This window comes from Oryzias latipes, chromosome 4, assembly GCF_002234675.1.
Source record: "Oryzias latipes chromosome 4, ASM223467v1".
NCBI lineage: Eukaryota > Metazoa > Chordata > Actinopteri > Beloniformes > Adrianichthyidae > Oryzias > Oryzias latipes.
In genome coordinates this window covers 7,953,951-7,980,347 of record NC_019862.2, presented here as the reverse complement: position 1 = coordinate 7,980,347, position 26,397 = coordinate 7,953,951, and the positions used below count along the sequence as shown (strand labels likewise).

General features: G+C 46.2%; 3 protein-coding genes across 3 annotated transcripts; 2 read left to right on the top strand and 1 right to left on the bottom strand.

Annotated features, from left to right (window-relative positions):
* The first annotated feature begins 2,504 nt into the window (after positions 1–2,504).
* On the top strand, positions 2,505–7,345 carry oaz1 (ornithine decarboxylase antizyme 1). The gene is given in 6 exon segments (XM_004067708.4): positions 2,505–2,706; positions 4,880–4,946; positions 4,948–5,034; positions 5,109–5,284; positions 6,149–6,234; positions 6,941–7,345. Coding segments are annotated over 6 exon segments (666 nt in total). The 5' UTR covers positions 2,505–2,587; the 3' UTR covers positions 7,072–7,345.
* A 205-nt stretch (positions 7,346–7,550) lies between these two features.
* Positions 7,551–10,665, bottom strand: LOC105353895. The gene is made up of 4 exons (XM_011473848.3): positions 10,042–10,665; positions 9,756–9,865; positions 8,745–9,295; positions 7,551–8,513 (listed from the first exon to the last, which is right to left on the bottom strand). Exons 1-4 carry the CDS (start codon positions 10,107–10,109, stop codon positions 7,551–7,553), a joined length of 1,692 nt encoding a protein of 563 aa, XP_011472150.2. The 5' UTR covers positions 10,110–10,665.
* Positions 10,666–13,817: 3,152 nt separating this feature from the next.
* Positions 13,818–14,943, top strand: LOC101174173. The gene is made up of 6 exons (XM_004067707.4): positions 13,818–13,942; positions 14,015–14,107; positions 14,174–14,375; positions 14,442–14,605; positions 14,678–14,782; positions 14,843–14,943. Exons 1-6 carry the CDS (start codon positions 13,886–13,888, stop codon positions 14,873–14,875), a joined length of 654 nt encoding a protein of 217 aa, XP_004067755.1. The 5' UTR covers positions 13,818–13,885; the 3' UTR covers positions 14,876–14,943.
* Positions 14,944–26,397: the final 11,454 nt, after the last annotated feature.

The following is a 26,397-nucleotide window of genomic DNA, read 5'->3' as shown; positions in this document are numbered from 1 at the left end:
GAGTGAAAGTTTTTCAGTGTGAGTTTGTAGCAGGGAGTGGAGGGGGTAGAGGGGGGAGGGCAGGGAGGGAGTTGAGTTTCCTTATCGCCTGATGGAGGAAACTGCCCTTGAGCCTGCTGGTTCTGGCCTGGAGACTTTGCAATCTCCTCCCTGATGGCAGCAGGAGGAAGTACAGGCGTTATTGGGCTTTCGTGGCCAGTGATGCAGTGTTGTGGTTCCAAGACAGGTCTTCGGAGATGTGCACCCCCAGGAACTTGGTGCAGCTCACCCTTTCCACAGCAGCAGCATTGCTGATCAGTGGAGCGTGCTGGGTGTGAGTTCTCCTGAAGTCCACAACCATCTCCTTTGTCTTCTCCGCATTCAGGTGGAGATTGTTATCTTTGCACCACAGAGCCAGCCTGCTCACCTCACTTCTGTTCGTGGTCTCATCGTTGTTGTTGATGAGACCCACCACTGCTGTGTCATCCGCAAACTTGATGAAGAGGTTGGACCAGGAGTAACACGGAGAAGATCTTGTCCTTTATCAGTGGATCTGAAGGAGTTTAATGTTAAACCAGGAGGATTTTTCCTGATGAACTGAAATGAGGGTTTTTGATGTAATAACATATAATATATTAATGAAACCACTGTCCAAAAACATGCTCCTTGGGTTAATTGGTTGCTTTAAGCGTGCATGGGTATGTGATTTGTGGCTCTGCAACAGACTGGCGACCTGTGCGGGATGTCCCCTGCCACAAATCACACACACTAAATCATGACTGTTTATTATTTTAAATAACGTTTTTTTCCAACACATTCATTCATTTTAATAGAATACTTTTAGCCTACGTTTCTTTTCTTTTGTCATTTGTTCTTGATTCTAATATTCCAGCTGCTCAATCTTCACCCGAATCCAGAACAAAGCTTCTGTTCTGGATTCGGGTGAAGATTGAGCAGAATTGAGACAGATTCAATTCAATGCAATTTTTATTCATATAGCCCAAAATCACAACAACAGTCGTCTCAATGGACTTTGTACCGGTTATTGTAAAGTAAACAGAAAATCATAAGGATCATGAACATGACATAGAATTCAATGGGAAATTTCTAAACTGAACTAACTAAACAGACTAAAATAAACTGGGCATCCCTGCACTTAGACCCTCCTTCTCGGTAAGGACAAACTAGAGCCAACTGGAATCTGGAATCACTCCCACTCTTCTGGAGGGGAGTGGGAAAGAGGGACAGTACATGAACCTCACCAAACAGAGGAACGGAGAACTGAATAATAGATAAATGATCAACAATAAAGGAGAGAAGGACAGTAGAAGTAGACGAGAATAGAGGACACAACCCCAGTGCACCACACTTTCCCCAGCTTCAAACTTTTTGTTGTTAAGTTATTATCAAGTTTAATTTAAACACGTTAACCCTGAACTTCTGTGTTAGCTTCACTTCACCGGCTCCCAATTCATTCATTTTTATAACTTTATAACTTGATTCAACTTGTTTCAAATATTTTAGATTTTACTATCAAAAAATGTAAGAAAATCATCAGAGCGGAGAGTAACAGGGATATGTGGTTCTACTGAGCTCTGACTACCGGTTAGTCTGGCTATTGTACTAAAAAGAAATCTTGGATTATCTTGGATCTTGGGTTATTTCTATTCTCTGTTAGTAAGGTTGCATAGTACTGGAGTTCATGCTAGATAAAGTTTAACAACTTTCAGTAAACCTCATGCAGCTGCTGATACTGCAGTATGGAACCTCATATAGCATTGCCAACAGGGGGTGTCTTTGTTTGGGGAACTGAATGCGTGCGGCACATGCGCGGATTCTAACAGCTGTGTTTGGAGGACACAAGAAAGTTGTACTTTTAGTGATGTTTCAAAAGCCATTTATGTTCAGCTGAAGAGTCTGAATTCGCTCATTTAGGACTGAAGGTTCCTGAATGTTCGCTCAGTAAGTTTGTTCTTAAATCACTGACAGCAGACAGAGGAGCTGAAATACGTGGTAGGCAGGCGGTTCAAACAACAGAAAACATCGTTTCACCACACGAACACGTTCATAATAATGTTCCCCTCATGCCGCTGGTTAAAGGAAAGCAAACGACTTCCTTTTGTCCAAATGCAATTAAACAGAGAGGTTGTATTTAACAGTAGGAAGACACCTGTCAGATAACCACTTTCATTCTTTTGTTTGCCCTCTGTTGTTACTGTCATGTCTTTTTTAAAATCTTGTGTTTTGCTGGAGAATTGCTTTCTGTCTGTTTGTTTGTATAGGACTAGGATGAAACATAAACAGTCCAAAAAGGTGACTAATTTGAACAACAGACTTAAATCTCACAGCTGAACTTTTGAATGTTTCTTTTCTACAGAAATCTTTGAGTCAAACTGGTTGAAACGGTCCGGATTTGATTATTGCAGAAATTGAATTGAGGTTTCGGCTCATGAAAACAGATGACACCATGTTTTCCTGCCTACGTCACAGAGAAGGTGACCAATGAACAGCCGCCGCCCCCTCGGCCCGGAAGAAGCATAGCGACTGCGCCAGGCAAGTCAGACAGAGACGGAGGATAGCGCGAGCAGCCGGTGAAGACGCTGGCCGGATGGTTAAATCTCACCTCCAGACGATTTTGAATAGTCATTGTTTTGCCAGAGAGAAAGAGAGGAACCCACGGACCATGCCTGTTGTTGAGGAGCCCGGTAACAAAGCCACGAGCGGCAGGTATGATGACGTCACTTCTCGGCTATCAGTAACCCGCGGCCCAAAGAAACAGCCACACGGACTAAATCCTGGAATGCCCTTAATTATTGACAACTACTGCACTCTGGCCACTTTCTACTAAACCCCGCCTCCAGTTGTTTTTCATTAAACATTAATATAAAGAATTTGGCCAACACCCAATTTACTTTAACACAAATCATCAGAAAGCAGACGGATGACAGAATGCTAAAGGCTAATGCTAACCTGAAGGCCAAACACAACCGATAGGCCCCGTCTGTGTGCTCACTGTGCTGGGACTCCTGTTAGCATCAATTCTGGACTTGAAATGTTCGTTTTAAGAAATTAAAGCGATTTTGGTCATTTATTTAAATTGCATTTTAACAACTGTCCGTCTAAACATTAGCGTCAGCTGTAGCTAATGGCCTGGTTGCAGGTGTCGCTGCTGGACTCTTTCATCATCATCATGATGTGTCGCTAAACCGCAGCTGTTGTGAATGTTCGTGGATCAGAATAATTGCTGTAAGCTGTTTAGAGCGGCTCTAAGCTGCTCTAAGCTGCTGCTGATCGGAACCCCCGGTTTGGGCCTTCAGCTCGGAGCACCGGAATAATAAATTCCTGCCTGGATGATCATTTCAACGACTGTTCAATCCAAACAGTTGATGTTTAAGTTTGTGGAAAATCTCCTACATGACACAAAAAACAAAACTTTATATTTACAAAACTGTTCTGTTGCAAACATCAACGCTGTTAATCAGTTACTGGATGATAAAGGGGGCAATAGTCCAGTTATGGTCATTTCATAACATCGTTGACCTCTAAAAGGATTTTCAGGTCTTGCCTTTTTGCCAGGCCACAGTTAAGATTTTATTTTTTAAATCTGTCTTGCCTGGATAAACAAATGTTAAGGTATTAAATTTGAGCTGGTTTAGATCTGATCCACGTGGTTTACATTTATTAGCACATAACATGAAATTTGAACATCTAAATTGAACTCGATAAGTTTTAATTTGGGGGAATTAGCTTTATTGAAAGTTATAAATAGACATTAATGCTGCACGATATGAGGAAATCTCACGATTTGCGATATTAGTGATCAATATTTCAATGACAATATAACTTGCGATACATTGGCAAATAGCAAAACAACTAAATACATTATTTCCAATTGACTGCAACAGTTTGATTTAAATAAGAGTCAGCATAAGAAATCGCACTCAAAATGACCCGTGTCTAGATGGGAGGCGGGCATCTAACATCAAAGGGGTCCATCTGATTGCTCAAATGCAAAAAGGGATGCATTTGATTCATTAAAAAAAATCAAGCTATTGTTTTAGCACATTTAAGGTATATGCAGATTGCACAGCTTGATATTGCGATAACGACACATTTACAATTTATTGTGCAGGCCTAACTGTCAAGTATAACATATTTGTTGATTTTTATTTTTTTCTCCCATTTGTTAAAGTTCTTTTTGTTTAAAGCCTACTAGCGCCAGGCGAGGAAGGGGTCGTTCCCGCTGTGTTAAAGTCGTAGCTATTCAGCTGTACAGTTTAGATCCAGATTCCGGCTCAGACGAGGAAAACAAAGACGTTCATGGATCTATGTGTCTGCAGGTGGATGCATCATAATGGGGGCAGAGCAGGGAGACTGAGGCTTCATTTTTGTATAAATGTCCTCCATCATCAGGAAAAGGCCACAAGAACGTGTTAAAAACACCAAAAACACAATATTCATCTCTGTGGGTCTCTGGAGCAGCTGCAGAAACATCAGCCAAGTTAGAATTTAAAAGGCACTCTGAAGCAAAGTTAAGACTTGTTTGAAACATTTGTTTAGTGTTGACAAATAAGAATAATTTTCAATGCGTGTAGGGGATATTACCATGATCTACTTGTAAGCCAGGCGTAGCCGAGCGGTCCTACAGTAAAAACACTTAACTGTGTTAAAACACCTGATTTCCTGAAGTTTAGATTTTTTTGTTGAGTTTTTATCTGAATGTTTCTGGACGAGTCGTATCCCGAATCATGGAGAGCTGAGACTAGAAGGAACAACGGTCTCTGCTCAGTTCTGTAGTCGGTCATACTGGATTTCGACGAGCACAGGTTTGGGTTTGACTGGTGACCCTCTAGTCTATTCCTCCCTCATGGTGGCCTCATGTGTTGGTTTTACTCTCCAGCATCTCCAGTTCCAGGGGGTGCTCCCGCTGTTCCAGTAACCCGTGTCCGGGGCCTCTGTGGTGCTCCTGATGCCCCTCTCCCACCCCTGAAGATCCCAGGTGGGCGAGGGAATGACCAACGGGATCGCAATCTTTCAGCTAAGCTGCTTTTCTCTGTATGTGAAGCTGCCTCAGACATTACTGTTTCTGGAAATGTTGTTCTATTTAGCGGGTCCTGGTCTTCCTGCAGGATGCTCATCTGCTGGTTTTTGAGGAGCCTCCCCCCGCTAACAGCCGAGTGCGCTTCCTGCTGTTTGAGCCCCGCCGCTCTGAAGGCAAGCAGTGCTTGTGGAGGGCCGCGCTGAAAGGAGCCAACCTCTATGTGGAAATCCCTCCAGGCGCTTTGCCCGAGGGCAGCAAAGACGGGTCAGTCAAGAACAGGACAAGTTCACATTCTCCACACTTCAGGAAATGTCTGATTCTGTTTTTCCAGATGAAAAAAGTGTTTTGTCTATAAAAGAAGTGAAACTTTTGGTTTCTTAAAGTTTAGAACTTAGAACTTTTGTTCACATATATCTAACATTAACAGATGCAAAGAGCCAAAAGAAAAATCCATAAAAAAATTAACATTTCATCAGAAATGACGTAGTGACCCATGTGACCTCACCGCCATGCATGCACAGAGAGACTCCACACGATGCAGGCAGGTCTGCGGGGGCTTCAGGTCCAGGTTCTGTTGAGTCGTATCCGGAACCTTCCATCTCAAGAAAGAGTTTCTCTCCGTCTGAGTCCGCACTCACACCGCCAGACCCATGAACAATAACATGCTAACCACCAGAAACTGCAACGCGAGATCGAGGAAATCCAGAAGGTTCTTTAACGCTGCATACACACCAGGCTTGTGATGCCCTTTAGGAACGCGCTAAGCAGGCGTTCTTGAATGCGCTTTTAGCACACAGCGTTCACACAGGTCTGCCTCTGCCAGATACCAGCGCATGTACCCACAGCTGGAAGAGGCTTGGTGTGAAATGCAAAGCGGTGTAAATCTGGTGAATCTATTTCTATACATGAAAGGCATCATGGAATTCCAGCCGGACCCAAACCGCAGTTTTTAATCTCTCCTTTATGAGCAATTTACAAACGGTTAATACTTCTGTGAAATAAAAGGGCCGCTATCCATGTGTCAACCCCCCACCCTACACACACACAAACACGCACGCTCACACAGGATTGTGATCCGCCCTGTTCGGGATCCGATCTGATCGGGATCTTCTTTCTTCTGCTTTTCAGTTTTGCACTTTTGCTGGAATTTGCAGAAGAGCAGCTTCAGTCAGATCACGTGTTCATCTGCTTTCACAAGAACCGCGATGACAGAGGTGAAGCTTCCTCCATGTTTTATGAATGTAAACAATAGAGGTATAGGATAAACCAGGACAGATGTTGGTTTGGTACAAAGTGTTGGTGTTTGAAGTAAAAACCTAGATTCATCAGAAAGAATGCAGATGTGCTGTTAGTTTAGAGGGAAAACAGGTGAACCTGTAGTAATACCTCTGAAAGGGTTAACTGTGTGTGTGTGTATGTGAGGCACCACACACACAGTTAACCCTTTCAGCTTCTCTCAGATCCAAACGAACCAGCAGACGGAGGGAACATGCAGCGATTACCTTTAACTAGTATTTCCTAAAGATTTATCGTTCTTTATTATTTAATAAGTACATTTTAGCGTGTTAACTAGTACTTTCAGAACTTTTTGCTACTATTTAGTACTTTTAAAATCATTTATAGTAGTTCATTTGAACATTTTGACTACTTTTGGACATTCTGTCTTGTACTAGTTAAAGTTTAAGCTAGTACTTGTTAAAGGTATTGTGAGGTAACCATAGCTGTTCTTCCTGCAGTGACGTCTTTTCTTTTTATTATGTTAAACACATCAGACGGAGCTGCACAGCTGTAAAAAACTTTTAGTTCAAAGAGGACAAACTTTGATTCTTTGTCAGTAATCCAGAGGTTTTTCATTCTGGTGAATCTTCTGCCATCAGCTTCTCTTCCTGACTGACGGTTCTGTGTCTCGTCTGTTCTCAGCTCCTCTGCTACGAACGTTCAGCTTCCTGGGCTTTGAGATTGTTAGACCGGGTCATCCCCTCGTCCCGTCCCGCGCCGACGCTTTCTTCATGGCTTACAGCATCGAGCGAGACTCCTCCGATGACGACTGAAGTCCCGCTCAGCAGTTAGATGTTCTTCACTCTAGATTCCTCTCTGTGCTGCGCTTCTGTCAGATGATGCCGCTTAGTTTTTGATGTGCGCCCCCCCCCCCCCCTTTCCTATCATGCAGCATATTAACGATAGACTGATATCTTGCTTGTGATGTTGTCGTGATCATCAGTGGAGTAGCTGGGTAATATTTTTTATTGTGCATGATTTGATTCCGGTTCTTTCCATAGGTATTTGCATGTTGTACGTGGATTAAATAAACATGTTCTCCCTGCAGGAGTGTCTGCTTTCCATCAAAAACACAAACCCAAACCGACCACCTGTCCACAGCCCCGGATGTTTGATTCCTTTCAGCCCTGACTGACTCAGAAAGTCTCTGAGATCCCAGACATGTCCAGGTTTGAATCACAAACATGTTCAGAGAAACGGATGATGAGGAGCAGTAGATCAGCTTTGGTGTTGCCGGGTATCCAGTCTTTGGTCAGACTTGAGCCTCTTTGTTCAGAGACTCCCACAGCTGTGCGGCGACGCTCGCCACCGTCTCTGGATCCGTGAAGGCCAGGAACTGCAGACGCATGCAGTCCTCCCAGTCCGGGAAGAGCTGCTCCTGCTTCAGGGCGGCCTCTGCCATCTGCATCACCAGCAGAGCTTGTTTGGTCATCAGCCAGTGGTGCACAGTGACGGTTGAGGGGTGCAGCCCCTGTGGCCCCCAGAGAAGCACCTGAAGCGTGGCCGCTGCGTTGGTCATCTGGAGGTCGCCCTCCTTCTGGAGCAGCGAGGAAAGGTGGCGGAGGGCTCTCTGGTAGAAGCTGCTTGAAGCTGGACCTGGACGGACAGCTGCTGGGCTCTCCAGAGGCAGCAGGCAGAAGTCAATCAGAGCTCCAACCTGGTGTTTGATGTAGACCAGAGGCTCGGCGACTGGAGAGGACTTTGGCGTCAGGACCAGCCGGGGGGAGCCCCACGTCTTCCATAACAGCTGGATCCCTCTTTTTTGCTCGTTTACTTCCTGTGTGGCCTGGTTTCTTCCTCCATCTGGTCTCCTCGGCCAGACCAGGAAGATCTCCCGGGGATTGAGCTCGGCTGCAGCTCCGCTGTTGCTGTGCAGGTGTTGTGATCCCATCAGGATCTGCAGCAGCAAAACACACACCTGTCTGCAGTAACCTGAACTCCCGGGACGCTGCAGAGCATCCTGGACAAAGTCTTCCAGGGTGGCGAGCGGCAGGTCCCTCTCAAGGCTTACGCTGAACCCCCCCTTAAGAAGAGACAGAACTGTGCTTGGGCTCTCACTGGTACTGCAGCCTGACCCTGCAGGATGCAGCGGGTGGCTGCAGCTCTGTGTCAAGACTGCTGCAGATTGAAAATGAACGATAACGTCTCGCACGTTGGCGTGTGGCGGCGTGACTTGGGTTTGAGCAGAGGAAGCCTCGGACTTTGGGGTGCACACCTGCGGAGGAACCGAAAAGAGACAGAGGTGAAATGAAACCCACGGCAGTTTCTGCCATCCAGAGAGAAGCTGCAACAGCTGAGACGGCGCCGGCCAGGAAGTCGCTCTGGGTTTGGGTTGAACGCTTGCAGAAGTTGATAAAGATCGACATGTCACTGAGGGCTCTGCAGATGGAGAAGTGGCAAAGCAGCAGCTGCACATGCTCAGAAGGAAGCAGCAGGTGGGTCTTACCCTCAGACCCAGAACCCTCTCTGGGAACCTGGAGCTGTGCAGCCTGTAGAACGTCTGGTCTCCGACCCGTTTGGGCTCGTTCGCCTGACACTGTAGGAAATCCTGCGTCCCGCGTGAGCCGAAGACCCCCCCTGCCGCGCCTTTCTGCAGCCACCGGGCCTCCACGGCCTGCGCAGTGCTGCGGAGGAACAGGAGGTGGCGATGCTGAAGCCGCTGGGAAACCATGTTCTGGTCCGCAAAGTTCTGAAAGAACACGCACAGATGTTCGTCTGAGGTGTGGAAGGACAGCTGGGAGAAAGACGGAGAGGTGAAGGTGGAGTCTGCCGCTGGCGCAAATCCCTCCCCCTCTTCACGGACACAAGAAGCCGTCATGTACAGGGGGTTGTCAAAGTTCAGATAACGTCTTTGAACAGGAGACCATGGAGGACGGGGCAGGGGGGGCGGCGACGATGCACCGGACCCGGGAAGGGACAGGGTGCGGGTCAGCTTTTTCCTTGGGATGGGTGGGGCCATTCCCTCTGAGAAAAACCTCGTCTCATGTTTGGAAGCATCTGAGGAAAGAAAAGATGGACGTGAGGAGCGGCCCTGAGGAGCGGACGGAAACCTCTAAGAACCGATGACAAACGCTAAGAAAGGAGAACTTCAAGAAGAACTGAGCTAAAATCTCTAGGAGAAATTACAAATGAAACATTATTTCTGCCCGTCAACAATTCAAAGACATAAGAACACAAGACAACCCCCCCCCCCCCCCACCACCACCACACACACACACACACAAAAATAAAACTTTCAAAATGGTTTGAGCTCCAAACTTTATCTACTGCGTTATGGTAAAAACGTTTCTCGGTTTTAACAAATTCCATCTCGAGCGTTTGCTAAAAAGCTTTTTGGTCCCAATTTGTTGCTGTTCCCTTCACTGTAAAGATCAGAAGGTTGTAGAACACCCCCTCCCCAGTTCTCCCCAACAGAAAAACGTGTGGTTGGAGGAGCCCGAGCCGGCTGTGAACCCACCGTAGCGCTGGTGAATGGGGCACTGAGGGGCCTGGCAGTCCTGGGCGTCGGGGAAGACGGCGTCGTTTGCTGAGCTGAGGAGAACGCCATCAGAACTGGAACTGGAACACCTGTAGGCAGAAGAGCCGAAGCACTGAGCCCTTCATGCCAACGTCTGTGGGTCTCAACCACGTGGGTTCTCCTAAAGCTGCAGGTGACTGAGCAGACACTCATCGCAGGCGACAGTTCAGCTCTCAAACATTTCATGCAGGTAACATCCACACGCATGTGCTTTTGTGGGGCTTACCTGTGCTGTTTGAGGGGCAGAGCTGGCGGCTGTTGCTCCGCTGCGCCGCCAAAGGTAGCAAACGCCATCAGGAATGCAGAAAGCAACGGGACCTGCGGCTCCTCGTCTCTCACGCCGTTGATGGTCGGGGTGAGGCTGCAGCGGCGCTCCCCTCAACGCCTTTTGTCGTCTTCACCGTGGTTCTCGTCAGACTCACTTCCACAGGTTTGCTCTCATCACTGTCTGAGGTTGGCACCGGAAAACGTCTGCTCTGAGCTAACCTCAACCTGCCAGAATGAGGAAGAAACGTTGCAGCAAAGGCTCAGAGTTTGCTGCTTTCTGTTCTGAAGTCTGTCTACAGCTCTTGATGCTCTTTTAGCCACTACAATGAGCTTTTGGCTACAAAGACTCCCAGTTTTTTCAACTTTAGGGAACTGAAGCAGCTTTTTTTTTTTGCAGTTTCTGAGCTGCACACGTCCTGTTCTGAAATCCTAGTTCTGCTCAAAACAAGTGACTCTGTGATAGGCAAAGCTTTTCCTGAGCTCTTAACCTTTGTGCTACCTTAGATGACCCCACCCTTACATTAACGTGTTCTCCCTACCATGACAAAGGTGAATAAAGGTGGAAAGATTTCATGTAATCCATGGACACCAGTGAAGATCACAAATCATTGAAGAAAAAAGGTTCAGAGCTCTGTCTAGTGGGTCTAGATGACCCAACTCCCAACGTTAAAGTGCCTAGGATAGCACAAGGGTTACAGAACAAAGCAGATGACGCTAACCTCCAGAGGAGCCAATGCTCTGGCAGTGTGGTGTGGAGCGTCCAGGTGGGTTTCTGACTGAGGAGCAGAGATGGGAGGACCTCCCTGAAACAAAGAACGAGCAGCAGAGGGAGCTGGGAGCGCATGACTCCAGCAGGCAGCTGAAGAGCAGAAACCTATCGGACTCAAAGGAAAACTTTGACTAAAGGTCCAGAAGAAACTAAAGCACAACTAAAGATGGGTTATCCAGTTCATCAAGGAGCCACCAGGTGGCGTCTCTCGAGCTAATAGTCCCGTCCCCATTCCCTCCAGAGTAAAACATTCAGCCTGATGATGGAAAGACCCTTCCAGGTCCAAAAGGCTTCTTCAGCTCTGGGTTACATCTAACCCCCCTGACAGATGAACTTTGACCCACACCAGTTTGGCGACATATCTGGCTATAATGGCCAGATAACCTTCTGACCTTCCCGCTGAATCCATGGCCACCTGCGTTTGGACCCACAGGTCGCCGGCCTCCTGGTCATACTTGTCATTTTCATCTGTTTGTTCTGAAACTGAAACATTTCTAATACGGAGGATCTGAAAATCTCAGACGGTTTGAATAAATTCCATAACCTTTTGTTTCATAACGTTTTGATGAAGTCTGAACGTCCTGATCCCGGTTCTGTCTCATGATTCAGCCTCTCGTCTGAATAAAACTGTTGAAACCGTTTGGAAAGAGACCTGAATAAAAGGCAGAGCTGTGAAAAGCTGTCCTCCCCTTTGTTATGTAAGACACTTAAACGCGGGGGTGTACTTCTGTTTGATGAAAATATCTGCGGACTCTGAATCCATCTTTGTTCTGCTTTACCGAACAGTTTCAATTCCATGAAGAAACTGTCTAACATTTAGATCAGATTTACATTTTAGCGAGATTTTTAAGAAAATACCTTTCTGTGACACAAACCCATAGGCAGCCCTCCCCCCCCCCCCACCCACAAACAAACACACACACAGGAACCTTTGTCAGTAATAAAGTGCTGTGCATGATGTTTGTGCGAATAAAGTTTTCCAAATAAACTTGGATTTGTACGTGTAAACTTGTACTTTTCTGATAAAGAAGAAGCTTTATTAATCCCGAAGGAAATGAAAAAGCAGCCAGCTGCTTGAATTCAACACACACAATAGAATAAACAATAAAAAGAATAAAGCCATAAAAACTCATTATTAAAATCTATTAGTAAAACATTTAAAATATATAAGAGATCCATGATTCAGAAATTAAAGTTCAACTTTTGATGTTCTGTCTTATGGCACGAGGGACAAAAGACGTCCTCAGTCTGTCTGTGGAGCTGTGCTGGACAGCAGTCTGCTGCTGGACACGCTCCTCCTGGTGAAGCCTGGTGCAGTGGGTGTGAGGTCACAATGGCCCTGAACCTAAACAAAGTCCTCTGCTCCGCCACGTCCTCCACTGGGGCCAGTTTCAGTCCAACCACGGAGCTCACGTTATGGAATAATTGGTTGAGCCGTCTGCACCAGCACTCCACAGCATGGAGGAGGACACTTCTTACCACAGATGGATACAACGTGCAGGAGTTTGGAGCAGATGTTTAATGAGCGCAGCCGAGAAAGTACAGCCGGGACTGGCTCTTCTTGTAAAGGTGGTCTGTATTGGTGGTCCAGTCCACCTTGTTATCCAAAACGACCCCCAGGTACTTGAACTGTACCATCTCCACGCTGTCTCCCTCAATGTATATGGGTGGAGGTGATGGAGGCTGCTTTCTTCTCATTTCTTTGGTCTTCTGCACATTCAGCTGCAGCTGATTCTTCCTGCTCCAGGCCACAAAGTCCTCCAAAAGGCCCCAGTACTCCCTTTCCTCTCCCCCTTTTATTCAGGCCGCAATGGCTGCATCGTCTGAAAACTTCAGCATATGGCAGGTTGAGGTGATGTGGCAGAAGTCAGACGTGTGCAGCGTGAACAGAGCAGGAGACAAAACAGTGCCTTGCGGTGCGCCAACGCAACTGAGGGTATTGAATATGGCTCCCCCCATGCGGACATATTGCAGCCCGTTGGTTAAGTGGTCTGTGATCCAGGACACCAGGAATGGCTCCACAGCCGTCTTGGTGAGCTTCTCTTGCAGCAGATGAGGTTGTAAGTATTAAAGGCACAGGTGAAGTCAAAGAAAAGCATCTTCACAGCACAACCTCCGTCATCCATATGAGGGAGTGGGATGTAACAAATAGAGGACAGCGTCCTCTCCCCCCACTCTCTCCCTGTAGGCGAACTGCAGTGGATCTTGGTCATCCTGCACCTGTGGCTTCAGCTGCTGCAGCACCAACCTCTCAACGATCTTCATTACATGCGAGGTCGGTGCTACAGGCCGTTATTGCCGTGGGGATTCTTCACCTTAGTAATGAGGATTATGCAGGACGTCCTGGTGCTTTCCGTGCAAAGTCTGCAGTTCCTTTCTCACCTGTGATATGATGTGAAGGGGAGCATTCATATTTTGCAGATGAGTGGCATGGATCACATGCAGGAGTGTGGAGGTGGATTAAGGAATGGAGGAGTGGAGAGGGCTCAGTGATGAGTTTGGTGGAGATCGGGCTGATTTTGGAAACAGTGGGGATGACAGGTGAAACAATAACCTAGTAAAATAGGTATTCAGGTCTCTGGCTTTTTCAGCGCTTCCCATAACCACACCAGTCTCATTCTTGCAGCCTGTGATTGTTTTCTGATCACATTTCCTTGATGCTGTTTTCTTTCAGTTTCCTCACATGTGTAGAGGTGCGCGTGTTTGGAAATGATTCCAAACATTTGTCTTGATTGTGTGTGTATTTTTTGGTTGTTATTTCCTGTTGATTCAAACAATTTCATCAAATCTGCATTGGTTCCAGATTCGGTCAGATGTTCTGGGTTCGGTAGGAGGAACCTGCGGTTCTCCTCCTTCCTCCCTCAGCCGAACCGTGGTGCAGTTCTATTGGCTGGCTCTGGTTAATTGGCGGGCTGTGTTTATTGGATAGCGCTAATTGCTGCCTCTGCGCGCACCTGTGCTGCTCGGCCTCAGCAGCGCGTGCCGCACTCATAAGCGCGCCGGATCAGTGGGTGTCCTCGCGGCTGGCAGCAGGATGGCGTGTGGAGGCCGCGTGGAAGCAGCAGAGCGGGGCGGAGAACAGAAACCGGAGGTGGTGGTGTTTGGGCTGAAGCGCCTTCTGGTTGAAGTTTCCATCTGATTGTTTTATCTTCTGCCCTTGAAGGACGCCGTGGTGGCGACGCGGGACGCCGTGGCGACGCGGGACGGCGGGCTGCGCGCGCTGCTCCGCGGCCTCTTCTGGCCGTTTGGCCTCGTGGTTCGTGTCCGACCATCACGGAGCTTCTTGTTAGTGATGAGTTTCTAACGCTGATTGCGGTTGCAGGTTCGAGTCTGCTCCAGGGCCTGGCGGCTGCTTGCCTTTCAGGAGCCTCACATGGTCACCGCGGTCTCTGCACCCCCACGCCCCTGCCGCCGGAAGCGCCTGCGCCGTGTGACGCGCGCGCTGCTGTCCGTCCTGCCCCGCTGGGTCCAGAGCGCCCTGGGCTTCCCGGGACCCCGCAGCATCGGGGTCGCCCTGTCCCCAGGTGCTGGTTCAACACTCAGCAGTCTGACCTTCAGGGCAGATCTTCTGACCTCTGCATCTCTAACAGAAATCAGAAGTTCTCCCGCCAAACCTGACGGAAAAGGCAGCAAGCGCAAACAAGACGACCTGGATGATGATGAGGAGGAGGAGGAAGACCATCCAAGCTGGGTGGAAGCTCTGTCCAAGGAGCTGGTAGATGATGAAGGCCCTGCAGAAGATCCGGACTATGAGGTTGGTCCAGTTTGTCGTCCTGTGAATGTGGAACTCTTCCTGTAGAACCGACCCATGGTCCGTGTCCTCCAGCCCAGCTCCGTGGAGACGGACACCGACGAATACGCCTCCCACAACAACACGGAGAGCGACCTGGAGCTTTCTGGGAGAGGCCTCGTCATTGAAGATGTGCAGACGGTGAGACGAGTCATTTAAAAATGGTTGGACCTAAAATTAACTAAATTTTATTTCTGAAAGGATGCGGCCCCCCTACCCCCCACTGCTGAATGAAGGACTTCCTGCTGTTTGAATATTTACATTTCTGTCTTTCTAATGAAATAAAGTATTTTATATCCTGACACTTGGTGGTTTTCCACTAGATGGCAGTAAAGTGCCTAAGACAGGTGGAGGTGGGGTTTACAGCTGCAGGTATGGTTAGTTTACCTGTTGACAGGAGGAAACTCAAACGTTAGGACTTGTCCCACTAACAGGACCTGACCTTTGGTCTGCCATCCAGCTCTTTAGCTGGAACATTCTACACTGAACAAGTTTCTTGGAGCTAGTTACTCTAAATGTTTAAAAAGCAGATTAAAGACTTTTGGTTCAGTGGTTTCTCTGCCACCATGTCTGACCTTCAAGGACCAGACCTCCTGTGCCCACTGAGGTCTGACTCTACGCTCAGTGGGTGGTGACCTGCTGCTGCTGCACGATCTGCTCAAACCTTTTCAGGCTCGCCTTCCTCAGTTGGATGAGTGAGCTGTTTCAGCTCTGGTTTGGAGGAGCGTTGCTCCTGCTCAGACGTAGATGAAGAACATATTAGAGGTTGTAGGAGCTGGTTTCTGCAGAAAGGCTGAAATTAAAAACACTACGAGGATTTCTTGGTCTTTGGGAAAATGGACAACTTGATGCTGCAAAAAGACGAAGCCTCACTCTGATCACTTGATCTGCTTTCAGTGTTCCCATGCAGTGGTCTTTATGACGTTTTGAGCAAAAATCAAGTTTTCTAGGACAGTTTCTGCAGAGCAGCAGGCGTTTATTAGAAATTAACCTGAGTTGCGGGCGGGATGGCAGACTAAACCAGACTTTTTCATCTCCATTGGGAGGGGGGGGGGACTCTGAAGGTTCAGAGGTCATTTAGAATGTTTGTTCAGTTTCATGTTTCAACAAATTATAAACGTCACACGGTGTGACTTGGGTGACCAGTCAGCAGTGGAGAAACTGACTTCAATGTTAACCACTGTCTGACCCCCCCCACCCACCCAACCACCACCTTCAGTCTGGAAGGGATTCCAGTCAAATGATCAGCCGTCCCCAGAGGTTTGAAGAGCGTCCGTCACCTTCAGAGTTCAGAGAAGCGGCGCGACCAAAGAGTGAAGTGGACCGTCATTGCAGCAATGAATAACTGCAGATCTTCTGTAAACCAAGGTCACGTCAATGCAGAGGAGCAGCAGCTGCTATGAACAGAGCAGGACCGCCCCCCCCTCCTCGCTGTGGCGATGCAGTGAAGGTTATACCAATCCATTTGAACTCTATTGCCCCCCCCCCCAATTAGTTCTGTTGACATCAGCGATAACGAGCTCAGACGAGAAGAAACATCAGCATCTCACTATTACCCTGCCCCCCTGTTGAGTGTGGGGGGGGGGGGGGCTGCGAGTTGCTGGGGTGTTTGTAGAACACATTCATGGTTCTTGTCCTGATTCTGCATGTCTGAGCCCCTCTCTAACAAACCCCCCCCCCCCCCCCACACACACACAAACACGCACTCTCCTCTCCGGCACTCCAATCTGCATATGATGTGGGAGGCTATTATCTGAATCCTCTGATCTGATCTGCACACATGCACGCCCACGTCTGTTTCACAGGAGCTGCTGCAAGAAGCTGCACATGAAGGGGGCAGATGTGACCCTGTGGGTGTGGAGATGCAGCAGGAACAGTGATGTTAACTGGATTTAACGTCTGTACATGTATACAAGCCTAACTAAACCTGAGAGGAATTACCCACAAGTCTCTCTGCCTGTGAGCACTCTGTTGAACTACATGTCCTTAACATAGACTGAATAAGAGAACTGGACTGAGTGACCCTGCCCCCCATGGACTTCTGTAGAGAAACAGCTGCTTCTATTGGTCAGAAGAACCATTCTGGATTGGATACCTTTTTTTTTTTTTTTTTAAATATCTTAATCCTCATTTTTAAAATGTTTTTTCCGTTCAACTTATTCAAGTTATAAACTGACCAGATGCCTCAGTAAAATCATCTGGTGCCCAATGGCCCCCACCTCAACCGTTTGACAGATTCTCTCAAGCCGTTTTCAGTGGAAGGGGGGCAAACTTTGAACAAGCTTAATTCTGATTGGCCAGAGTAGTTGCCATAGAAAGTTGACTTAGTCCGACTTGGACCAATCACTGTCGTCTGGTGCTGGGCGTACGGCATTTTCTATGGGTGATGTCACAGTTGCTCAGTCCAGGTCTCTATACAGTTCTAACCTATAGAAAGTCATGGAGATAAGGAAGATCCTGATGGTCGTTGGTTCAAACACAAAGATTTCGAATCTCAAAAGATGGATTTGAACTTTTAGTAGAGAACATTAAATAAAATCAGCAAATCCATAAAATCTTTGCGTAAATGTTTTAAAGGAAGTAGAAAGATGTTGAAAAAGACCCCCCTCCATTCATGTAGACATGTTCAACTACATACATTTCATATAACTGGATATTAGTGAGATCATACATTTAAATGCCACAAAGTTGCATTTTCTGTGTTAATGTGTTCATTATATTCATTCATTGTGATAACATCATCAGTCTCTTACTATTCTAAACGTTTGTATTCGTGTTAATGTACACTGCTGCTGCTGAAATGCATCATCTCTGCAGCTTTCAGGAAAAGACTGAAAAGTGATTGAAAAGTTCATTCTTTTTTCTTTTTTAGAACATGGAAAACTGTTTGGATTCCTCCTGTGATGGACTGGTGACCCCCCCCCCCCCTTCACCCAGCAGTGATGGTCTCCATCATGCGTTACTCTAGAAACAATGCAGCAGGTTCTCTGCTTTGTAGGACCTGATCTGTTGGAAACTTCCGATTAAAACTGAATCCAAATCTGAAAATGAGTGAAAATAATTACCGTATGGACACTAAATCAGGCAGCTACAGACAGCTCTGTCATTAACGCTGATATAACTCAAACCGGCTGTTTGACAGAAAGTCGGAGTCTAGATTCTACTGAGGACTTCCCCAGGAGGAAACTCCTTCTTGAAGCTCCAAAGATCAAATGAATTGATCTCCTGCAGACATCACCTTTATCTCACTGTCATGAAGTAACGAGAAGACGGTAAATATCTACTTTAGTAAGGATGGGGACGATGAGGTCATCGATGAGGTCATGCTGTTCCTGTGGGGTCATGCTGATGGGCAGAAGTGAAATGGTGAAGAAGATTACAGGTGTTTTTACCATGGTATTTGGAGGCTTTTATTTTTTGAAAATAGGATTAAATGCTGCATTTTTGTTAGGACAGGTGACTCGCAAGAAGATGTTGAGACTTTGTAACCTCCTGGTTTTATTATGAATATTTTTTTTACATAATCTCTGTTTGTCTGGAGGGAAATGATGGTGTCGTAATAAACTGCTAAGACCGTTTTTGTTATTCTGAATGAGCCCATGGGATGTTAAGCTGAGATGATGATGAGATCCTTGGAGTTCTTAGCTCCCGTGTTCCTCCTCATCATCTGTGAAGACCAAAGTGCTGATCTGCTGCTTCCGCCCTGAGGAGGAACAGGCGCAGTGATGTGGTTTTTAGCCTGCATCAGAGGAACGGTACAGGAGGGAGCTTTTGGTTTGCAGCTCCTCTCTGTGCTGGCTGCAGGTTTTCTGCCTCAGTCTCTGCAGTCGTGATGCAGCTGCTGCATGTTTACTGCATTAGTTGTTCGGCAGGTGCATGTCCCCTGTTCTGCTGCAGAGTTTAATTTTCTGCCAGCATCAGCTGTTTGATGCAGAAATGTGGGCGGGGTTTCACCTGAACGTTATTCTGCTGTGACAGCGTTTTCTGGGCTGAAAGCCTCCGTTTGATGGATGGCTGCATGTTTATGACATTACAACATTGTCAGCTGCAGCATTACTTTTTGTCATGATGACAGCCATTCTTTGACCACTCGTGGACCTTAGGCTGTGTTTAATTAATTACTGTGGTTTAATTTACTGACCTTCTGGGGCAGTTGTATTCCCCATTCAGCCTTGGTTTAATGAATGGATTTGTCTGCTGCAACAGTCACAGTCTTCCACTTTGATCACTTACCTGCTGCTGTCTTACAGGCAGGGACCAATGCATCGTTATAGTGCAGCTGCATGCGTGGCTGTGGAGATTTCAGGCCGAGCTCGTCATGTCCAACATTTCCTTCTAAACGCCGTCTTTTCATATCTGTTTGAAGGGTGAACTGTCACTCTGGTGTGACTTTTATTCATGCTGTTGCCCTGAGTGTTGCTAACCCCCCACCCCACCCGTGTCGCTGACGCTGGCAGGGAGCCGCCGGGTTTATTTATGCGGCGCAGTGAAGTGCGCAGAGTTGAGATGCTTCATGTCCCTCTTGAGAAGCGCTGACCCGTGTAGGCCAGGCTGAGGAGGTTGGGTTTTGGATTCTGACACTGTCACTGACAGTGACCCAGAAACCCGCAGCTAGACTCACTCCTGTCTTCATGCGTGTGCATGCACCCATGCAGATCATCTTCCACACTGGAAGAACTTGCCTCTGGTTTTGAAACTTTGAAAAAAAAAAGCATTTGAAGAGTTCAAATGTGCTGATGAGGAATGCTTGTGCACTCGCCCTGCGAAGGACTGACAACCCGTACAGGCACACCCCACCTTTGCCCTTCAGTGTCAGGGTAGGCTTCAGCAACCTGGTAGTCCAGAGCAGGATTAGAATCTAGCTTCATGATCATTTTTAGGGTTTAGTTGGGTCTTCTGCTGTTGCTCCATTTTAACATGAAACCCGCTGAAAATGTGCATCTCCCCTTTCTACATGCGTGTGAACATGTGATGCGAACAGCATGGATGTAAGTGTTGGGATGTTTGTGAGGACGTGCAGCTAAAGCACGTCTTCTGGAAATGATCAGAATTTTATTGATTGTTTAAAAATCATCTTCTATGAAGCTGGAACCATCTTAGAGGATCTGTAGATGAAGACTTCAACTGTTAAACATTTGTGACGCAGATGAACAAACTAGAAACAAATAGGTCGGTAATCCAGGGCACGCATGCAAACTGTGGCAACAATACGCACTTGATCTGTCATCTGCTGTTTTTTTTGGGTTTTGAAAAAAGATCGGGTCAGAGTTATTATCTATTTTCACAATGATCTTTTTTTCTCCTATGTTGTCATAAGGAAAGGGTCCAATCACAGAGTGCTGTTACTGTGACCTCGCCCACCTGTAGCCTGTAAATACTGCCTCATTTCTGTGTCAGCCTTGTCTGTGTCAGAGACGGTAGGACCGCCTCCACCCACAGTTTGGGCTCCTTGGGATGTTGGAGTCTCCTACACTCTGGCATTGCCCGTGGGGAGAGGCGGGGGTTTTCTCACAGCCCCCCTGCTCGGTCGTCATGTGCTGAGTTTCACTGAGAAGCTGGTATTCCTGTGGCTCTGGGTCAGGGGGAGGTCTTCTACTGTGGTGTCACACACGTGCACATCCACCTGTACACATGCACCTGCAACCTGCACGCATACACACATGCATACATCCGTGCACACACACTTGCCATGCAGCTTTCTTTGTTAATTTGAGAGAATCTGGTTTCTTGTCCACAGCCAAAAGGGATTTCTGTTTCCCTTCAGACTCCAGAGTGGATCTGATCTCTCCTCTCCTCTCCTCTCCTCTCCTCTCCTCTCCTCTCCTCTCCTCTCCTCTCCTCTCCTCTCCTCTCCTCTCCTCTCCTCTCCTCTCCTCTCCTCTCCTCTCCATCAGATGTGACGGGTTCCTGCTGTGAATTTCTGCTGATCCACTTCGTTTTCTGTTGGAGCAGTTCCTCCAGAAAAGACAGATTCTCTCTTTGTCTTTTATCCTCTTGCATGGATCAATATTAGATTTACATTCCGCTTTTGGTGTTTTACCAGGATCCTTTGTTTACACTGAGGCCAGTTTACAGTTTTTCTCAATTGCTAAAACACTAAACCCTATTGTCTGAACCAAATGCTCAGTTGCCTAAACCCACTCATTGAATCAGTGATTCCTTTGGCATAAACATATCTCACCTGTTTAGACACAACTTGTCTAACACATTTTCATTGTGATGCACCCATGCTGCTTAAATGTGCACAAAGGACAAAAGTCAAACACAAAGAAATCACAGTTGTCACCACTTGAACACAACAACTTAAAACTGCTACTACGTGTGGCTAATGATCTGAGAGAACATATACAGTAAACCAGTTCAGAAAGCACTAGTTTGTGAGGCCCTACAATGGATAAGTTGAGAGGAAGAGTTCTTGTGAGAGGAGGTCGAGGTGGTCAGCAAAGACAAAGAACAGTAATATCTGATGAAATCAGAGTTACTGTGATTGACTATGTTTTTGTCCATGGTATGAGCATGAGGGAGGCTGGACAAAGGGTACAACCAAACATCAGTGGATTCACTGTGTCCACCATAATCAGAAGATTTAGAGAAGAGAACAGTCAAACACCTTTTAATGACATTGTAGTACAGTATGTAAATGCTGACAGCAAATACATCTAAGTAGTGATTAACTGTGGAGGCCAAAATCCCTTTTTCCGTATCTCTCAGAAAACGACATTTATTTCTACAGAGGGGTTTTCAACTGGATGCAATGGAAAGACCCCATGAATACATCTCCATGGATGAAGCTGGTTTGATCTCACCTAAAGGAGAAGGAGAGGCCGTAATGTGATTGGCCATCGGGCCATTGTTGGCGTTCCTGGGCAGCGTGGTGGCAATGTCCCATTATGTGCTGCCATCAGCAGTCATGGGGTTGTCCACCTTCATGCCAACCTGAGCCCTACAAAATTCACCAGCTCCTCATCTTCCTCAATCCCATGCAAGATGCTCTGTTGGGACAGCAAGATGAGCATCTCATCTATGTTGCTGTTTGGGACAATTTGAGTTTTCACAGAGCCCTCCAGGTTAGAGTGTGGTTCCGTATGAACCAAGATTTGATCAATCTTTGCCCTCCACCCTATATGCGCCCCTTTCCTTAACCCTATTGAGGCATTCTTCTCCTCATGGCTGTGGAAGGTATAAGAACGCCAACCTTACACCAGGGTTAATCTCCTGCATGCCACGGAACTTGAATGTGGTGACATAGGTGTGGAGGCACGCCAAGTCTGGATACAGCATGTCAGGGTCCCCCCACCCCCACCCCCATTGCCTGGCCAGGTAAAATGTGGCCTGTGATGTGGAGGAAGTCCTGTGGCCTGACCCAGTACGGAGACATGATGCTGTGGCTGAGTAATACCTTATTTGTATATTTTTTGTACATTATTTTTACTTCTGCACAAGTGACAAACGCTTGTTTGTTTTCACAGGTGCTACATGTAAATGCACACGATTTTTTTCTTATTGTACAAGTCATAAATGCAAAGGTTTTCTGCAACATGCATTTAGCCTACAGTCAAATTTTTAAACTTTAATTTCTCCAGCTTCATGTCCTGAGCATTGTGTTTGCTCTTTTTCTACGTAGTGTTGATTGACAGTTCAATGTTGCTTTTAATGTTGACTGACTCGGGGCACGATTTCACAACAAAGTTCAGTTTTTAACCTGTCTGAGGTTTTATGACTGTAGCTTAAAAATTGTGTTTTGTGTTCACAGTATTAGAAAAGAAGAGCAGCTTCAACAAAAGTGTCTTGTCAGTCTAGAAAAACTGTGTATCCTGATGTCGGTCATGAACAAACCCGACTGTGGTCAGCCTGGCCTGGTCCAGATGGAGTTCATGGACGGCTGAACTTGGGACTTTTGGGATGTGAGGAGTGTCGTCCATGTGCTTTGATGGCTTCACGGCGCTGAGACGGATGAATGAAGGTCACGCAGACATTCTCTCTGCAGTCTGCACTCCTCTGGGGTTCCGGGCAGAATGACGTTATGACAAACCTTCTGCTGAGGTTCCGAGCAGGGCTGTCTTTGCGTCTCAGACCAAACTGAAGGAGGAAGTCGATGGTCCTTTCTCTGCTGGGATTAAACCTTTTTTTTAATATAGGAACGTGGAAAACCAGAGTCACTGCTCATCTGCAGGACTTTTGGCCCTCATTCAAAATGAGACTTGTGACAGTGTTTGGTTTTTGACATCGCCCCTCCAGCACTCCCCTGATGGCGCCGTAATATTCAGCATCAGGTGTTTGAGAACATGTTACGTATGGAGCTTTATTAATGGCATGTTCATTGATGTCCTCCACGTGACATCAATGCTTTTACCACCAGCCTGAGAAGAAAACCACTGCAATGGGACAAATGTCACAGCATTAGAGGCTGGGGGGGGGGGGGGGGGGGGGGGGGGGTTGTTCTTAAAGATGCCATAAACCATATGTTCATTAATAACTTTTCAGAATGGAAGCAGGCAGACAGACAGGTCAAAGCTGCAGAGTAGAACCAGAGTTCTGCAGGGACACATGCTGAACTGTGACGCTGCCTCACATTTGAACCAGAACCAGACTCTGTGGCTCCACCACTGCAGCTCCTTAAAACATGATGATGCTCATCATCCTGCTGCTGGACCAGAACAGCAAAGCTGGAGAAGACCTGAAAACCGGTTCAGCACCTCAGATCTTCAGACCCAGAACATGTCACTGCGGTTCTTATGGTGCAAAATAGATCCTGATAGTTTTAATGAATATTGTGAATGTCTGATGTGGCAGATTAAATTCTAGAAGAAAATGTGTGACTTGAATTCGTTTCATGTTTCCTTCATGCAAACATTCCTTCAGAGGCTCCCAGAGATACAAAGAAACATCCCGAATCTGCTCCACCCGTCCTCACTCTGTCCGGGAATTCAGGATTAGCTGTAATGGAAGCGTTAATCTGGGAACAGATTATTCGCAGAAACTCTTGCAGCACAAACTGCTGCATGTATGCAGACAGATCGCTGCTACCACTGCTGTTAAAAAAAAAAAAAACGTTTTTAAGGCACCTCTGTCCTGGGGGGAGGGAGGGGAAGGATTTCTTCCAAATGTGTTGGCAATAAGAAATGAACCTGTTGGGTTAAAACAACCTGCAACATCAGAACAATTCAAAAAGGAAAGAAAGACAAACAGACCAAGGTACCTTTTATGAAGAGAGCAAACAGAGATCTACCCAGTAAACAATCTCTCTCCACTCTGGCGCATATTCTGCTGCTCACCTCCTTTATTAAGATGTTTTGGGTTTTCCCTAAGTTACACATGCGCTTTACTCTAAGGGGGGGACAAGAAAGCACAGCTGCAGCACGATTAGAAAACATTAATTACGACATGTCTGTCTGTTACAGTCTTACCACATCATTTTCAGGACTGCAAAGCCTTTTCTCATGGATAAACTAACATGGAGGGTCCTTCGATTCATTCTAGACACATCTAACACACAAGTTTGCAATGTCCCCTCCACCTTCTGGTGAAACAGAGTTGGACACAGACACTTCTGCAAACATGATTATATCACCTAGCTACATAGCTAGGTGATGCATAAAAAAGCAAATATGAGATCATTAATATACATTATTCCAACAGAACCCTTCATGGCAAAGCAAAACAAGAGATTAACCGATTTAGGGAATAAATCAGGATTTTTATCACCAAAATCATTTCATTCCAGATAAACAAATTTTGCCCATAAATTCTTTCTCCTGGTGGAGGAGGTGAGTGGAGGGCTTTCAAGCTGCTTTGGTCTGTGGTTTTGGAGCGACATCACAGACATCAGACTGCTTCTGAGCGCTCAGCCAAACCAGAGTCATGGAGTGAAGGACGACACGAGGGGGTTGATGGAGAGGAGGAGGTCAGGTGGAGGAGGCACCCCGTTGTGGCCGCGGCTACTATTGGAAGACATACGATTCTTTGAAAACTCTAAATCCTTTTCGCTTTTGTTTTGTTTTTCACAGTGGCTGAAGGAACACGACAGCCCATAAATTCATTTCAGGAAGTCGATGTCTTACAGGTTGTGGTTTTCAATGACTGTTTTATGGAATACTTGTAAAAAAGCGTTTACTGCATCTTTACTGCCACACATGTAAAAAAACAAAATGTTTTTTTCTGGTAAAGAAAAATAGGACTACAAGCTCATATTAGGGCTTCTGGAAATGAAGAAAACCTGCGATGTGCGATAGTAGTTTTTTTTAACTACTGTTTTATTCTTTGTAACTGTGTGCTATGATTGTTTTGTTCCTGTAAGTGACCTTGAGTGCCCAGAAAGAAACCGTATAAATAAAATGTATTATTATTAGTGGTAGTAGAAGTGATCAATATTGCAATGACGACATGACATGACAAAAATCAACTAAAACATCATTTCTGTTTTATGTAAATAAAAGTGAACAAGAATTAGACTGCAGGTTATCTCAATAGAAGACGGGAAGGAACTTAAATTTCGGGGAAACCAACCAAAGAATAGCAATCTACCTTTCTGGTAGTTCTGACAAAAATCAAAAAGAACAGTGATTAAAGACACACTGCGATGAAAATGGTGTTTTTGACATGCTGTTGTGGCCATTTTCTGATGATTTAAGATTAAAATTGCTCAGTATTTCCAATCATTGTGAATCAGGAGAAGATCAAAAAATGCTGTTTAAACAAAATCATATTTGTTACATAGAAAATCTGTTGGCTACGAGCTCCCTGCTCCGCCCCATTGTGATGCATCCACCTGCAGACAAATAGATCCATGAATGTCTTTGTTTTCCTCGTCTGAGCTGGAATCTGGATCTAAACTGTTTGGCGGATAGCTACGATATTGCTCGCCATTTTTGATGCACCGCTAATGTTAGGTTAGGGGTGTGAGGGGCCGTAAGCTAGAGGGAGAAACTGTAAACAGATGCATGATGGGAAGTAGAAGTGACTTGCTCTGCTCCACAACTCAGAGGTGAATTTCTGATGAACTCCTGCAATGGTTTCCCTGGTTCCTCTGTCAATGCATCCGTGAGCAGTGAATGTTTTACAATAAAAAGTTCTTGGTTATAAAAAACCAACATGCTTAAAGGGTTCAGACATGTTGCCAATGCTGATGTGTGTCAGTGTTTTCTGTTGTATTGAATAGTCTCTCTGAAGGTGAAGTACTAGCAAGTATGCAGAGATACTTCCTTCCAGGCTTGCCTTGATGTTGGGGTGTAATTTGATGGGGTTTCCACCACACTAATGAGTCTTCCTCGCTGTCACCTGTGTCTTGAGGACGCTGCTGTCACCTGGGACAGACTGGCAACCTGTCCAGGGTGTACCTCGCTTTTGCCCACGAGTGGCTGGAACATGACCCCTTTCAGGGTCACGGGGCTGCAGGAGTATATTTTTTTGTTTATATTTTTAGATTGTGTTTTTACTTCTGGTTGTATTCAACTCATTTCTTGTTTTTGTAATCTCTCTAAAAGGTCTTGCCTTTTTCCAGGCCACAGTTGTAAATAAGAATGTTGCTTTTAATCTGTCCTGCCTGGATAAATAAAGGTTAAATAGATTAAAAAATAAGAGTGAGTCTTTAAAGTGTCTCTGTTATTTATGACTGGACATGATGAGCTGCAGTCGTCTAGGTCTCTGTAGGATATTTGGCAAAATTTTTCCTTGTAACCCAAATTCTTATTTTAGTTTGATTTTCGTTCTTCCCCAAATTACCGTTTCCGGGGGGGGGGGGGGGGGGGGGATAATAC

Coding starts and splice junctions, on each gene's coding strand:
- LOC105353895 (XM_011473848.3), bottom strand. CDS start 10,109: ATGGCGTTTGCTACCTTTGGCGGCGCAGCGGAGCAACAGCCGCCAGCT. Junction 9,296..9,755: donor CCCCATTCACCAGCGCTACG/GTGGGTTCACAG, acceptor TTCTTTCCTCAG/ATGCTTCCAAACATGAGACG. Junction 8,514..8,744: donor AGAGGGTTCTGGGTCTGAGG/GTAAGACCCACC, acceptor GTTCCTCCGCAG/GTGTGCACCCCAAAGTCCGA.
- LOC101174173 (XM_004067707.4), top strand. CDS start 13,886: ATGGCGTGTGGAGGCCGCGTGGAAGCAGCAGAGCGGGGCGGAGAACAG. Junction 14,108..14,173: donor TCTGGCCGTTTGGCCTCGTG/GTTCGTGTCCGA, acceptor TTGCGGTTGCAG/GTTCGAGTCTGCTCCAGGGC. Junction 14,606..14,677: donor CAGAAGATCCGGACTATGAG/GTTGGTCCAGTT, acceptor CGTGTCCTCCAG/CCCAGCTCCGTGGAGACGGA.